The sequence below is a fragment of the Bos indicus x Bos taurus genome, chromosome 19, assembly GCF_003369695.1.
Source record: "Bos indicus x Bos taurus breed Angus x Brahman F1 hybrid chromosome 19, Bos_hybrid_MaternalHap_v2.0, whole genome shotgun sequence".
NCBI classification, from domain to species: Eukaryota; Metazoa; Chordata; class Mammalia; order Artiodactyla; family Bovidae; genus Bos; species Bos indicus x Bos taurus.
The window spans coordinates 15,186,073-15,201,610 of NC_040094.1; the positions used below are offsets into that span (position 1 = coordinate 15,186,073).

Genomic DNA, 15,538 nt, shown 5'->3' on the forward strand with positions numbered 1-15,538 from the left:
CTTACGAATTTCTGGGAGTGCTTATTAGCCTTGGTTTCTTCCTGCACATGAACATTAATATCTGTTTTCAGAAACCTGGAAACCTCAAAGGCAGTGAAAGGTTTAGAAAGAAAAAAATTTTATTCAAAGTAAGCAAATGGTAAGAGTGAATCAGCAAGGGAAACCGTTCAAAATCATTTCAGAGATCTTTTATCAAGAAACCCACCAGTGAAAGCTCAAAGAACCAGGCATGAGTTATATATGGCATATTTTTACTTTTATGAAAATAGCAAGTAAACAAGCTGCTACTTAAGAATATACTCCTTCAAGAAAAGGAAGTTCTAAGATTCAAGACAGGGTTGGTACAGGTTCAACTCAGTTCCATGGGCTCTGTAACAATTCTTGCCCAGAATCCTCCAAAGAAAATCAAGTCTAGACAATGTTTCATGTGGTGGTTTTTACTGTGCTGGTAGTCTCATGCTGTGGAAACTGGTATTCTACCAACAAAAAGAAGTGAGACTTCAGCTATTTGAATACTCTGCTCCCTAGTCTCTGCCTAAACGTATTTTCTGAACAAAGCAACATAGATGGGAGAGGGTAACTTAAGGGTAAAGGAGAAGAAAAGGACACATGGATGCTCTAAAATACGTATTTTAAGCGAAGTAACTGCAGTTAAATGATATACTGCCAAATATCGTTAGTCACTCGGTAATGTCTGACTCTTTGCGACCCCAGGGACTCTGGCCCACCAGGCTCTTCCATCATTGGAATTCTCCAGGCAATAACACTGGTGTGGGTAGCCATTCCTTCCTCCAGGGGATCTTCCCAACCCAGGGATCAAACCTGGTCTCCAGGATTGCAGGCGGACTCTACCGTCTGAGTCGTAATCTACTGCCAAAACTCACTCTATGTACCCTGATTCTTAATTATCCACATCAAGTGGAAGTGTGGGATCTTTTATCATATATCCCTAAATTCCTGACTGAAATCACTTACAATAAAGTTGGTGGTCAAGAGACATATGCAAAATTTAAACATAAATAATGTTTCAATGAGAAACGACTTTTATAACTGCTTGGGCATTATCAAAATATAATCTAAAAACTTCTCCTTGTAATCATGTAAATTAAACAAATAATCCTTTTTAAGGCACAAATCCAAAGGTGGCAAAATCACCAAAAATTCAGCATAGGGGACCACATTCTCCTAAGGGGCGTTAGGACATTCAAATAGGTGCTGATGTTATGGCCAGGCTGAAATGGACATGGGCCTTGGCCAGAGGGCCCTGAACGCTAGTTCATCTTTACAGGGCTGTGGGAAGGCATGGAGGGGGCTTCCAGGGGTGCCACTCGGGGAGCTCAGTGCAATAGCTATTTATCAACCCGAAAGGAACTGATTCAGTATTTTAGCAACCGATATAGCTGAACCAGCATGAACAGGCTGAAGAGCAGCTCTGCTTGCAGCTTTCTATAAATGCAACTTGACAAAAATGGTAGACTACGGGCACACTGCTTTACATGAGTTTATTACAAAAGAAAAACAATTCCCAGAGGCACAAGATACAACATTCTAACTCCTAAATCCTTTTGCTTTTTCCTTTGTTTAATACGCTTCTGAGACCACTCTTTAGAACCCAAGCCTACTCAGTCCACAGGACAACCCAACTCCTTGGCTCCCAGATGCACAAGTCAGAGGTTCCCGCAGCCACAGCCACAGCCACAGCCAAGGCAGTGGAACCACTCTGCAACGTGGATGAGCCCTCTGAGAAAAATTTCATTAGCTGCTCACCCGTTCTAAATTAACAGTGAAAGGACTGTTTCTGCCCCTAAGATGAAACCCCACACATCTGATGCTCAAGCTCAGGTCTTCCTGTTTCCACCTGACACCTGGAAAGTATGGTGGACTATTCACCGATGGGTTAATCCTAAGGGTGCTACTTGAGATCCAGATGAGTCAGAATAAATGGTCAGGGTATCTTCCAAAAAGGCCATGATGGCCCTTTTGGCTGGGTCGCCAGCCAGTGCCTGGACACTGTTTATGTGCCCCAGGGCCGTTCTGACCATCTGGTCTCTTTCCTGCGGGTGGTGGGGTGCTCCGGTGTCATCTCTCTCTGTTCCTGATTTTAAAAACTGTAGGATATAGGACTGGACCATGTCCCTGTGCAGTTCGAGGGTTTTCCTGATGCAGGACAGGTCTGAGGGGCTGGCCAAGCTCAGGAGGTGAATCAGCGCCTGGCAGATTTGGGTCCGCAGGCTGGCACAGTACTTGAACTCCAAAAAGTCTGTGGTGTCTTCGCTCTTCTGCAAGGCGGTGACCAGGGCATCCCAGATCTGAGCGTACTGCTCGACCGACCCATAGTGCTCCCTCCTGCGGGGGACGGCCAGGGCGGCGGCTGATCTGATGCGCACTTTGAAGTTCTTGCATGATGTCACAACTGATGTCAGGGCGTCGTAGGCCTGGGAGGTCCACGGGGCTGTTTCTAGAAAGAATCCATAGTCATTAGAGCAAATGAAGGTTTAAAAGTAAGTGGGGGGAGAGAGAGGGGAGCTGAGGGAAGCACATACACTAGTGCTCAAGTTAGTCCTTCCATGTTTTCACTTAATTCTCACTTAAAAAGCGGGTCCTGCATTTTATTGCAAAGGAAAGGAAAATACTGTTTAGGCAGTGACTGGGGGACAGAGTACTCAGATTAACTGGAGGCTCAATTTCCTAATACTGAGAAGATGATGCTCAGATTTCTGTCTTTGCTCCCTTCCTGTTGGCCCCAGAACGTCAGCCAGCTTTATTTTCGTCAGAGCTACCACTACACACTCTGTTTTGGGAGTTCTTATTCCTCAAGATGGGCAGCAGAGTAAACTGCAGCTTCCTTAATGCTCCCAGCCCTTCCTGACTCCTCTGCTGCCTCTGAAGACAGGAGGGAGACACCCAGTCCAAAGAGTGCCAGTGCCGAAGGCCACTTCAGGCTGCTTCCTCAGTGGATGAAGCCCCGAGGCTCCCAGCTGACTGGTCTGCCTGGACACTTCTGGCAGTACAAGGAGCAGAACAGACCTCCCTAAGGCGACGTAGGTTCTGCTGGTCCAGAAGAACGTCACCTCTCCAGGAAGACACCCTTGTGTTTCAGAAATGCTGGCAATTCCAGCAAGTGGGATCTGGAGGCTGTGATCCAGACCCCAGAGCAGCTATCAGCCGCTGATGATGTACCGAGGTGCGGGGCCTGTCATCCTCAGAGGCAGATCCCTCCCTGCCTGCAGCATTCCACCCCGGGGCCAACATCTCCTGTGGGATTTCCAGTTAAACCCTCTTTCTCCCATGTCTGTTTCCCCTTTAACTTTTTTTCCTGTTTGCTAAAACAATGTATGCTCACTGCAGGAAATTTTGAAAAAGCAGAAAAGAATCCTACTTATCATCCCATTGAGAGACAATCACTGTCAATATTTAGGTTAATTTCCTTTCAGTCTTTTTTCTACCCATTTATTGAGATCATACTGTAGAAACAATTTCCATATCTCATTTTCATTTGCTTAACATCAGAACTATCTTCCCAGATTATCAAAAACTTTCTGTAAATGTAATTTTAAGTGGCAACACAATACCCCTTTAAATATATAGACCATGATTTACCTCACTTTTCCCTTAAACTGGGGTGTTCAGTAAAATACCATGAGTAACAGTGTGGTTTTATTAATAATGGAGACGGGTGTGTATTGCCCAAAGAAGCCTTCCATCAGAGAGAAGGAGACGTTCTTACCGAGGGGAAGAGCAGGATTTTTAAATACATTTCCCATCGCATAACAGGCATTCCATCGGACTTTCATGGCAGCCTCAATCAGAACAGTAGAAATCAGGGCCTGGATAGCCTCCTCAATGATTTCAGCAAATCTGGGTTTTTCTATATGAGAAGGTTGCAGAAAATGGAGCAAATTCCCAAGGGCTCGGACTGCATTGCTTTTTACCTGGAGTAAGATGTAAAAGCATCAGAAATCTGTTTTGCCAAAGATATGTGTCAGAAAGTATAATTTTAGTTTAAAAAAAGAAATCGAAACACCAAACAGGAGGCCCAAAACATCTTAAAGCAATGAGATAATGAAAAATGTAGCTTGTAAAGGTGTAAGTTCTTAGAACTCTGCAAGGTCTCGTGGGGTCAACATTCTGAGTCATCAGAGAGGTGAGGTTCTACAGTTCCTTGCCCTGATTTTTTTAATGTCAGATGGGACTTCAGAGAGGTCTATCTTCCTTGTTTTACAGAGATGGTGTGTAAGGCCCAGGGGCTAAGGGACACGGTTGATTTGCAGCAAGGCTTGGAAAACCCAGGTTTCATAATTCCAGTCCAATACTTTTCTGCCTAAAGTCTCAAACTTTGCAGCATACTAGAATCATCTGGGGAGCTTTTTTTAAGAAAACAAAAACCAATTCTGATGGAATTAACCTATGGTAGGGCTTCCCAAGTCTTCAGAACCACTGACTAAGTCAAGCACTTGGTTTGGGCCTGGTGCTATGCTAGGTGCTGTAATAAAGGCATCATGTGCTGTAATAAAAGGCATCTTGGAGTCCAGTGAGGTATATGGAATGATTTTCAGGTCACAGATGAGGAAATTCACCTTGAAAGAAGTTAAATAATGCACCAAAGGTCACTCAGCTACTAAAGGGCAAGCCAGGATTTGAACTCGGCTGATGTCTGCTGACCCTAAAGTGCACGTCTACACTTTTAAAACTTAATAGTGTAACAGGGAATATTCAAAGCCAAGCTGCTCATCTTTCTGACTTGTCAATTCTACTAAGAGATTTTTGGAAAAAGCAAGCATGGAATAGTCTTACAAACGGCACTGCTATTTTTCATGAGATAGGAAGGAAACTGTCAAGTATGGAGTGTACACTATACACCCTGAGCACTCTCTCCATCTCCTTTGAACAGGGATAAATTTGGTGAGATAGAACTGTAATACACTAAGTGTCTCACTGAGAAACATGAGGCTGTGCTGTCAGCCTACCTTGTCTTTATCCTTGGAAGCATCTACAGCTGACTGCAGCATCTTCAAGAGCAGGAGGCCTGAGAACTCTTCCTGGAAACTTGGGTCTGGTGTTTCCCTGTCCCACCCAAAGCAAGCAAAACATGTTAACTGTAAAACCCACCTACACATACACATGTGCAAATATACTCACTCAGTGTAATTACAGAAACAGCTCCACATATCTGTTCAGATTATACTGAGAACTTATTTAGGGTTTACACCTTTTGATTTAGTAGGTCTACATCTAGGGATATAACCAAAAAGGGTATCTCACAATGGAGATTTCACGCACAAAAATGTTCAATGCATATAAAAACCTACACTAACACGAACGTTCAGTTACAGGGGAATGGCAAAATAATGAGCACATAGTGAAGACTGTGTAATAACAAATAACAACTTATAAAAAGTCTACAGAAGTCAGCAGAATGCTTATACATGTTACATGTCTAGAGTGAAAGAACAAAAAGCAAGATACTTGTGTATGTGTAAGAGCAGTGGCCTCTGGAGAGGGAAATTAGGGGATAAAGCTGTGAATACATTACTTAAAAATATACAAATACAGTATTTAAAAACAGGGCAACTATTACCAAGGTTTTGATTTTCTACTTTTATAGTTTTCACATTTTCTATAATGTGGATATATTACTTGTATCAGCATACAGTATTTTATATATATATATATTAAAAACAGGTTACTAATAGTATATAAAACAAATATAAATACAGAATATAAAACAAAACAAAGCAGCAAGACTGACTACATAATATACGGGAATTACTGCTAATTCCTTTCTAGTAGGATCAAAGATGTCCTCTTGGGACCTTGGCCTTGGCAGTCAACCAGAGACAATGAGCTGAGTCACCTACATGTTGACAATCAGAGTGTCGGTCAGGTTGCCGAGGGACCAGGCTGCTTTGGCCCGGACATTAGGAGACTTGTCCTGAAGTGACATCAATATTGCATTGGCTGTGTCTGCAACAAATATGACATCCTGTGAGGTAAACAAAACAGAACACTGTAGTCACCTTAAGAGTTCACACTGCTGCCTTCAAAGTTCTCAAATTTGTTTTCAGATAAAGCTATATAAGCCTTTACCACAAACTTGTATTTTTAAATCAAAATTCATTTAATCAATTTACTGTTTTCTTATATGAAATTTAGACACTCATTAAAATTCTACGGGAAGGTCTCCCATGATTCTGATACATGCGATACACACTCAAGGAGACTACAGATTTTGCTCTTGCAAACATCTTATAACCTGGCCTGTGACAATTATCTCTGAATCCTGCGCTTGGCTTGATGATCACCTTGGGAAAAGATGTGAACAATGAAACACACTTGTAAGCACATCCTGTTCACTTACACACTTCTCAATGAGGTAAAGGTCACAAATAAAAGTGAAGGAGAAATTTGTTTCTTTGTATTAAAATTTTATTAATTTTCTAAATTATTACTATTGTATGGTAATGTCCCATTTCACTTCTTTTTTTCACTGTATATTACTTTAAACATTCACTGGCCTAGGGTCCTGGTCAGAGTGCAAAATAGTTAAATGAACTATCAGTTCAGTTCAGTTCAGTCGCTCAGTCATGTCCGACTCTTTGCGACCCCATGAATCGCAGCACGCCAAGCCTCCCAGTCCATCACCAACTCCCGGAGTTCACTCAGACTCACGTCCATCGAGTCAGTGATGCCATCCAGCCATCTCATCCTCTGTCGTCCCCTTCTCCTCCTGCCCCCAATCCCTCCCAGCATCAGAGTCTTTTCCAATGAGTCAACTCTTATAGACATTAGCATATTTTAGTAGCAATTAAGGAAACCAGATTCCAAACCAATTTAATCGCCTTTACTGTCCATTTCAGGAGCTCTATATCATCACAAAGAGTAATAAAATGACTATAAAGTGGCACGGTGGAGTTATGTGGGCTCACTGACCTGTCTGAGACAAGGAAAAAGCACATAGACCCCGAGGGCTCTCGAGGTGGCAGCTTTCACTAAACGGTTCTTGCTGTCGTTCAGCCCCAGCAGCATCGTGATGCACAGGATCTGCCTGTCGCTCTGCAATAAGAAAGGGAGGCCACGCAAAAGCGTGAGTGAAATAGTTGTGAGCCACTGCCTTCGACAAGTGACTGTGACATGTCTGTGTTGAATCCACAGTCAGGGAGGTGAACACAACTGAGTCTTTGAGGCTAACTTGGCAGAGAACAAAGGTTCAACTCAGATCCATTTAACATCAGAGGACCCACTCGAGACAGGGATCACACAGCCTCGTGACTACATGTAACCTCTACCACCGTGGGAATCAGGTCATTTTGTTCTCCTACTTTAATCATGCTGCCTTCCTTATAAAAACTAATTTATATAAATAAGAAGGGATGCAAATGCCATTAAGGGCTAAAGGAAGCAGCAGTCTAAACACAACATGTATTGGGCACCAAAGTAGGCATTTTCACATGCTTCACATTATCACACATATCATTTCCATCTTATAGGTGATAAAACTAAATTTTATAGAAGTTAAGATAACCAAAGAGCTAGAAGGCAGAAGAGCTACTAGGATTTAAACCAACTAGGATTCAAATCCAAAGAGCTAGGATTTTCTAACTTATAGATTTGAAATCCTAAAATATGAGTTCAAAGCCTCTGCTACTCTCCCTCCCCCCACCCCCAATCCTGCCTTCTAAGCACAGGGAGGAAAAGCTCCCCTGAGACATTAAGATTTCAGTGCTGTTCTCCTTTGCCCTCACCCTATACTCAGGTAGAACATGCACCTTTTCCTCAGAGATGATGAATAGTGGTTCAAAAGAGTCAAAATCAAACTCAAGCTCTCATGCTTAGCATCACAAATTAAAGATGAGAAAACACCCCGAAGGTTACCGGCAGACTGCCGAAGGCTTCCGGCAAGATGGAAGACAGGGCGTCACAGGCGCTGGCCTGCAGCGTCGGATGCTCTGCGTTCTGCAGGGCTCTGGGTAAAGGACCGTTGAGCATCGCGGTCCAGAACGTCACCACCTGGAACAGGTAGAGCTGTAAGTGCGGCCCGGGAGATGACAGTGGAGCCAGCACGCTGCTCACACTACCGCCAGGGACCAGTGACGGCGCGTTTTCCTTAAAGCAGTCGCTCGCTGCAAACACTTTCACTAGTACTTCCTAACAGCAATGAAAGGAACTTTAGAAAGCAACTAATTAAACGCTTCCACGGTCTGGTACAGTGAGGCAGCAACAGTGACGGTAGTAATGGGGACAAGAAGAGGACAGCAACAGCTTATACTCTACAGAGCTTCCCAACGCCGGGTGCTGCGCTGCGTGCTTTCCACGTATCAATGCACTGCATGTTTAAAAAACATTTATTTATTTATTTGGGCTGTACTGAGTCTTAGCTGAGGCACCTGGGATCTTCTCTCGCTCGTGGCATGTGAACTCTTAGCTGCGGCATGTGGGATCTAGTGCTCTGACCAGGCATCAAACCCAGGCCCCCTGCACTGGGAGCATGGAGTCTTAGCCACTGGACCACCAGGAAGTGCCCCCATGAACTCTTTAATTTCAGCCCCACTAAATGAAGAATATATCATTACCTCCATTTTCACATGGGAAACTGAGGCACAAAGAGGTAACCTGCTCGTGGGCAGCAGGGCTGGACTAGAATCAGATCAACCGACCCGCAGCCAGGCGCTCGTTCTAGCTGCCCTCGGTGGGCACAGGGTCGGAGCTCCAGGGTGGCCCAGAGGCCATGTGCTGGATCCAGAGGCAGAGCTGGGGCTGAGGCCTCCAGCCGCTGCTTCCCGTCTCTGCAGCCTTGGGTAGTCGCTGAACCTAAGTTTTGGTTCCTCTTCAGTACACGCAGGGCAAAGGCGTCTACTTGGCTGAGCTTGTGTGATAATAAAATGTGAGACTGTGTGTGAAGTCTCCAGCACAGCGCCCGGTGCACAGTGGAGATTCTTCAACTGAACAAAAAGCTCTGTTTTGAGCACTTGGAAGATGTTCTCACTTCAGTGCCCCTCAAGGGAGGCATCTGCAAGTGCCTTTAACAGTTTCCTTCTTATGCCTTTAAAAGCCCGAAGAATCACGCCCCAGATGCAAATCTGTCTGGGGTTTTGGTGTCTCCATTTCCTCCCCATGGACCTAGTCCTAAATTTTGCCATGTACCCATGTGCCAGTTCTTTCACCTCCACAATCCTGTCACCCAGACCCCCAATCTGGGCCCTCTTGCCCCAAACCAGAAGATGACAGACAGCTGTGGCTGCCAGCCTTCCAGCTGGCCCCCAAGGATCCTCACCTCCTGATGTTTAGGAGGCCATCCCCTTCCACACTGACTTGGGCTGATCAGTGAGGAACTTCCAAAACTAGATCATAAAAATCCTATAGCTCTATCTTGCTCTCTCTTAATTAAACTGCTATAATGGTGGCCAGGGCATTCCCTGTGGCTCGGTGGTAAAGAACCCACTGTAGGAGATGCAGGAAACGTGGGTTCAACCCCTGGGTCAGGAAGATACCCTGGAGTAGGAAATGGCAACCCACTCCAGTATTCTTGCCTGGGAAATCCCACAGACAGAGGAGCCTGGCGGGCTACAGTCCTTAGGGTCACAAAAAGTGAGACACGACTTAGCAACTGAACAAGGGTGGCCGGCTGCCTTGTACAGAGAAGACTCCAGCAGGTCCCTAGGGAGGTCCTCAAGGGGAGGGAGCGAGTGAGATCTGCCACCAGGCAGCGCTAACCTGCAAGGTATGTGGCTGAGTGAGACACCGCAGGAGAGGTGCCACCCATCTTCGTCAAATTCGGATGACTGCAGCCCCTGCCAGCAGCTGGCTGTAACCTCATGAGACCTCAGCCAGAACCATCAGGTAAGCTGCCCCCAATCCCTGGCCCACAGAAACTATGTGAGAGAATAAATGTAGGATATGGCTTTAAGCTACTAAGTGTTTAGGATAATATCAGTCAACAGTACATCAGTAATACAGAAAGTCTATCCCTTTTTGGCATATGAAGTAATACCGAAGTGTGAGCGGTTAAGAGTCTTGCCCAAAGTCACATGGAGCAAGAGAACGAGTCTGGATTAAACCCAGGTCTGTCTGATGGCGAAGCCCAACACAACTCCCTGCAAATGGTGACACTTCAGTTTTAGTGACTGTCTAGGGAAGGACTAGGGCTAGACATTCTTAATTCCCTGCAAGGATGCGGAAACAGTGAAGAGAAAAGGAACGGGCAGGCCGAGGAGGGCAGAGGGAGAAAACCTCACTCGTGTAGAGCTGACTCTGCTTTTGGCACTATGTAGGTTTCTCTGGTGGGCTCACGTGTTCCTCCTCCAGAGAATAACTGGCACAGTGTGGAGGGAACACAAAGAATCTAAGTCACAAAATCTAATGGAAATAATGGGGAAAGGGGCTGGCAGTGAAGGGGTTAAGGAAATTAAGATTCATTGAACATCTATCTGGCAGTTTTCACACCTCATTCAATCTTCCAAAAGTCCAGTGAGTCAAGGATTTTTATTCCGCTTTATAACATGGAAATTATGTTCATAATATTCATTAAGTGGTTTAATCTCATGACTTGGTATTCCAAATCCTGGGCTCTTCCCAGCATTCTAGTCTGTCTCTTGGGCATAATGAGTAACAGAATTAGGTTTTGTGCAACAAAACTGGTTCTTCCATTGCTGGCTCTATGTTACGTATTACCACATATTGAACTGCAAATAAAACGAAATGCAAATAAAACCTACTCATCCTAAATTATAAACCATAATTTCCGATACTGAAAGAAACCAAACTCTCTGATACTTTCTGATACCAAAAGAAACCATCACTGAACCTCAAAATAAAACTGAATGAAGCACTAAGAAAAGAGAAAACCATGAATACACATTTACTTACCAAGGGGACTGGAACTCTCTGATCAGGTGCTACGGAAGAATCTGGTTTATACTGGTGTATTAAGCTGGTACCCAGTTCTTCCAGAAGCTGCCAAGATAAAAGAAACAGATTATCAGAGATGAATATTAGAACCATGGAGGTAAAAAGCAACTTCAATTTACGGACTACTTCAAATCAAGGGGAAAAATAATTTCCAATTGCTTTTCTTTCTTTCCTCAGCAACTCCCATCTCAGAGGCATTCTCAACAGGAGCAAAATCACCAAGTATATTTCATTAATTTATTACCAAATCAATTTTTTTGGTTTATATGTAGAGCTGAAAATAGAAGAACGTATCACTTCCCTCCCTGAAATGTCCTAAAGAAACTCAGAACTCATGGACATGTGGCAGAGGATAGAACCTAAAAGGAGGAAAAGAGAAAAGCACGTGGCTTTTAATGAAAATTACCTTTGCTCCATGAAGCTGGATAGATGGATCTGCCTCCCCCAGGCACTTGCAAATCACCTCTCCAAGCTCCATCAAGTAGACCTGTGTCATCGAAAAGTAGCCCCTTGCCAGATGAGCCAACACCTGCAAGGAAAACGGGATTAACCCTGAGAACGGAATGCAGGACTGCAAGATCCAAAAGTGTTCCAGTATTTCAGAAATCACTCACACTCAACAAGGGGCTTAAACCTGATGTTGAATAACATGAAAAACAACCATAATCTTTATTTTATGACTAAAAATCAACTAAGTGCTATCATATAATTTTATGGTGCTTTATAATCTACAAAATGTGTTTAAGATTATCATTATTGTCTCACTTAAGCCGGGAACAATTTTTCAAAGGTGGTATTAACTAAATAGTCTAGCTGAAGAAACTATGACTGAAAAAGTTTAAGAGGTTAAAGTGTTGTGCATTAGTCGCTCAGTTGTGTCCAACTCTTTGTGACCCCATGGACTGTAGCCCACCAGACTCCTCTGTCCATGGAATTCTTCAGGCAAGAATACTGGAGTGGCTGCCATTCCCTTCTCCAGGGGATCTTCTTGACCCAGAGATTGAACCCAGGTCTCCTGCACTGCAGGCAGATTCTTTACCAACTGAACCACCAAGGGAAACCCTAAGAGGTTAAAGGACATGTATAATATCAATCAGATAATTAGCAGCAGACGCCAAGACCAAACCTGTGTCTTAGGTCATACCTGAATACAGAAAAAACCAACACTTTAATATTCAGTTCCCAGTTACAGCCAGCTGCACTGGGAGCCAACCCCATACACTACCACACCTGCAGAAAGCGCGGCCCAGGAGCAACAGAAGGGCAGGCGCCACGCACACAGGGACACTCCTGGAGCACTGGGCTCTGGTGACCTGGGGGAACCACACTCCCGGGCCTCAGAGTTCACCTTCTACACTTAGCCACTCTACCAAGAACAGGAGATGCAGCTGCTCTACCTGATACATACAAACAGAGGATTAGGCAAAATAAGTGCCTAATTAATAAGATTAAACAAACACTTAAGGGTGTCTACTAATAAAGCAGATATAACAAAATATTTTGTTGTCTCTAAGCAGATACAACAAAACATTTATTCCTTCAAAGGAAGAGAACCACCCTAGATTAAAGTAAGCAGATACAACAAAACATTTATTCCTTCAAAGGAAGAGAACCACCCTAGATTAAAGTATTTGTTTTTTCTGTATTCAGGTATGACCTAAGACACAGGTTTGCCAACAAAGGTCCATCTAGTCAAGGCTATGGTTCTTCCAGTAGTCATGTATGGATATGAGAGTTGGACTGTGAAGAAAGCTGAGTGCCAAAGAATTGATACTTTTGAACTGTGGTGTTGGAGAAGACTCTTGAGAGTCCCTTGGACTGCAAGGAGATCCAACCAGTCCATTCTGAAGGAGATCAGCTCTGGGATTTCTTTGGAAGGAATGATGCTAAAGCTGAAACTCCAGTACTTTGGCCACCTCATGCGAAGAGTTGACTCATTGGAAAAGACTCTGATGTTGGGAGGGATTGGGGGCAAGAGGAGAAGGGACGACAGAGGATGAGATGGCTGGATGACATCACAGACTCGATGGACGTGAGTTTGAGTGAACTCCAGGAGTTGGTGATGGACAGGGAGGGCTGGTGTGCTGCAATTCATGGGGTCGCAAAGAGTCGGACACGACTGAGTGACTGAACTGAACTGAAGCAGATATAAGACCAAAGAGAACTAAACATTTATTTTAATTTTCAAATGTAGATATCAAAGATAAACTCTATAATTTCTTTCAGAATTATTATATAATCTATAACACCGATTGGCCATATAATACCTGAGATGACTAAAATGGCTGGCAATGGATGAATCTGACATTTTACAACCAAGCCCCTCCACCTACCCCCCACAACAAAACAACAAAGCATTCACACCTAAACGTGAATTCACGCACAATTCCCACTAATACCAATGACACATGGCTTGGTTTTACATTATTTTCAGACTTACTCCTCATGAAGTAATCACGCTGTGAAGAAAGAATGTGTGTGTGTGTGTGTGTGTGTGTGTGTGCGTGCGCGTGCTAGGTCACTTCAGTTGTGTCTGACTCTTTGTGACCGGCTCCTCTGTCCAAGGGATTCTCCAGATGAGAATACTAGAGTGGGTTGCCATGCCCTCCTCCAGGGACTCTTCCCAACCCAGGGATCAAACCTGTGTCTCCTGTGACTCCTGCATTGCAGGCAGATTCTTTACTGCTGAGCCACCAGGTAAGCCCCGTGAAAAAGAATGATTACTTCCATTTCAGAGAAGAGGAAATGAAACCTCCTACCTGCAAGGCCTCCAACCGCATGGGGAATGGCTCATAGATGCTTCCTCCTGCAGAACCAGCATCGCTACCTGAACAGGAATCCTCCCTGGGTAGAACAACAATGGAAATGCAAAGTCGAATGAGCCAGCAGGGCTCTGAAGACAACTTTGGTGAGCTAACAGCTCCTTCTTCTACAAAGGGTCCTAAAGGGGCCTTCTTCCACCATTCAGGAGGACTGAGGTGAGGAGTGGCTGAGCTGCTGCCGCTGAGTCCAGAAGAACAGGGCTGTTGTAGAAGTAGCTGGACTTCAGGTAAAGGTGCGTGAGTGGACACTATGGCTCCCAACAGTGTGAGACTTGACACACGAACATTAACGTCTGTCAAAGGGAACAGTAAGAACCTATCACCATGGGAACGGTGACCACAGAGATCATAATTATCCGTGCAGGCAATTAAGAATTATGACTTTCTTGTTTAACCTGAATCTAATTAAACCTCTAGACAGAACTTCCAGTTTACAGGAAACACATGTATAAGTTAAATAATATCATAAGGAAAATATCCCACAAATTGAGGGTGAGACATACTGTAACAACTGGTAGGACTTCCCAGGTGTTCCAGTGGTTAAGAATCCACCTTCCAATGTGGGGACACGGGTTAGACCCCTGGTTGGGGAACTAAGGTCCCATGTGACTCGAGCAACTAGGGAGATGCCCCTGCATACCACAAAGAAGACCCAGTGCAGCCAAAAAAAAAAAGACAACTGGCTTAGACCCTTCCAAAATCAATCATGAAAGAAAGAAAAAGAGTGGTGGGCCACTGTAGAGTCCAAAAGGCTAACGTGAGGGGACAGGACAAGATGGCACAGTAGGCTCTCTTCTCATAGAGAGGAAAATTACAGTCAAGTAGAGCTACCATCTCAGAGAACGACCTGATGACCAGCAGAAAAAATTTTCCACAACTAAATTTTTTTTTAAAGCCATATTGAGACAAGTAGGAGGGGCAGAGACATGGTCTGAGAGGGACCTACACCCCTTGAGTGCTACAAACCATAGGCAGGAGGGATTTCACAGCCTTAGAGGTCCTCCTGAGGAGTGAGGGTTCTGAACCCAATGTTGGGCTCCCCAGCCCAGGGGACCTGCACCAGGAAGATGATTCCCCCATAAACCAGTGGGGGTTACACCTGAGAGAGAGTCGGAGGGCTGTAGAGAATTGTGAATCCACTCCAAAAGGCTGTGCACAAAAACTCACTGGCTCCAGGTTATGGCACACAGACAGCAGTTTGAAAAGAAGCTGATCAAAGAAGGAGATTCACTGACTACTAATAAAGCATGCGCCTGAGGGTTTCTGAGAAGCTAGAGAGCGCCACTTAAAAAAAAATTTTTTTTCCCCCCGTCTCTCTTGCTCTCTCTACTTAGCCAGGCACCGGCAGGTCCCTGTTCTGACTCTTGCCATTTAATTTATTAGCATGGGATCTGTGGATCCCACCCAACACATGCTCGTCTAATTCAGTTCCCAGTTACAGCCAGCTGCACTGGGAGCCAACCCCATACACTACCACACCTGCAGAAAGCACGGCCCAGGAGCAACAGAAGGGCAGGCGCCACGCACACAGGGACACTCCTGGAGCACTGGGCTCTGGTGACCTGGGGGAACCACACTCCCGGGCCTCAGAGTTCACCTTCTACACTTAGCCACTCTGCCAAGAACAGGAGATGCAGCTGCTCTACCTGATACATACAAACAGAGGATTAGGCAAAATAACACAGGTCTCAATAAGTTTAATAAGACTGAAATCATATCAAGCATCTTTTCCGACTAAAATCCTATGAGACAAGAAATCAACTACTAGAAAAACACAAACAAGTAGAGTCTAAACAACATGCCACTAAACA

The 15,538-nt window shown here is 44.5% G+C and overlaps 1 protein-coding gene across 1 annotated transcript in view; it reads right to left on the bottom strand.

Annotated features, from left to right (window-relative positions):
- Positions 1-1,472: 1,472 nt before the first annotated feature.
- Positions 1,473-15,538, bottom strand: part of HEATR6 (HEAT repeat containing 6) — a 32,646-nt gene continuing 18,580 nt past the window's right edge. The window contains exons 12-20 of the mRNA XM_027516882.1: positions 13,665-14,020; positions 11,312-11,434; positions 10,864-10,950; positions 7,873-8,007; positions 6,931-7,053; positions 5,859-5,983; positions 4,968-5,064; positions 3,728-3,932; positions 1,473-2,458 (exon numbers count right to left, since the gene is read on the bottom strand). Of these exons, the coding sequence (XP_027372683.1) occupies positions 1,887-2,458; positions 3,728-3,932; positions 4,968-5,064; positions 5,859-5,983; positions 6,931-7,053; positions 7,873-8,007; positions 10,864-10,950; positions 11,312-11,434; positions 13,665-14,020 (1,823 nt within the window). The 3' untranslated portion in view covers positions 1,473-1,886. The remainder of the gene's footprint in view (positions 2,459-3,727; positions 3,933-4,967; positions 5,065-5,858; positions 5,984-6,930; positions 7,054-7,872; positions 8,008-10,863; positions 10,951-11,311; positions 11,435-13,664; positions 14,021-15,538) is intronic.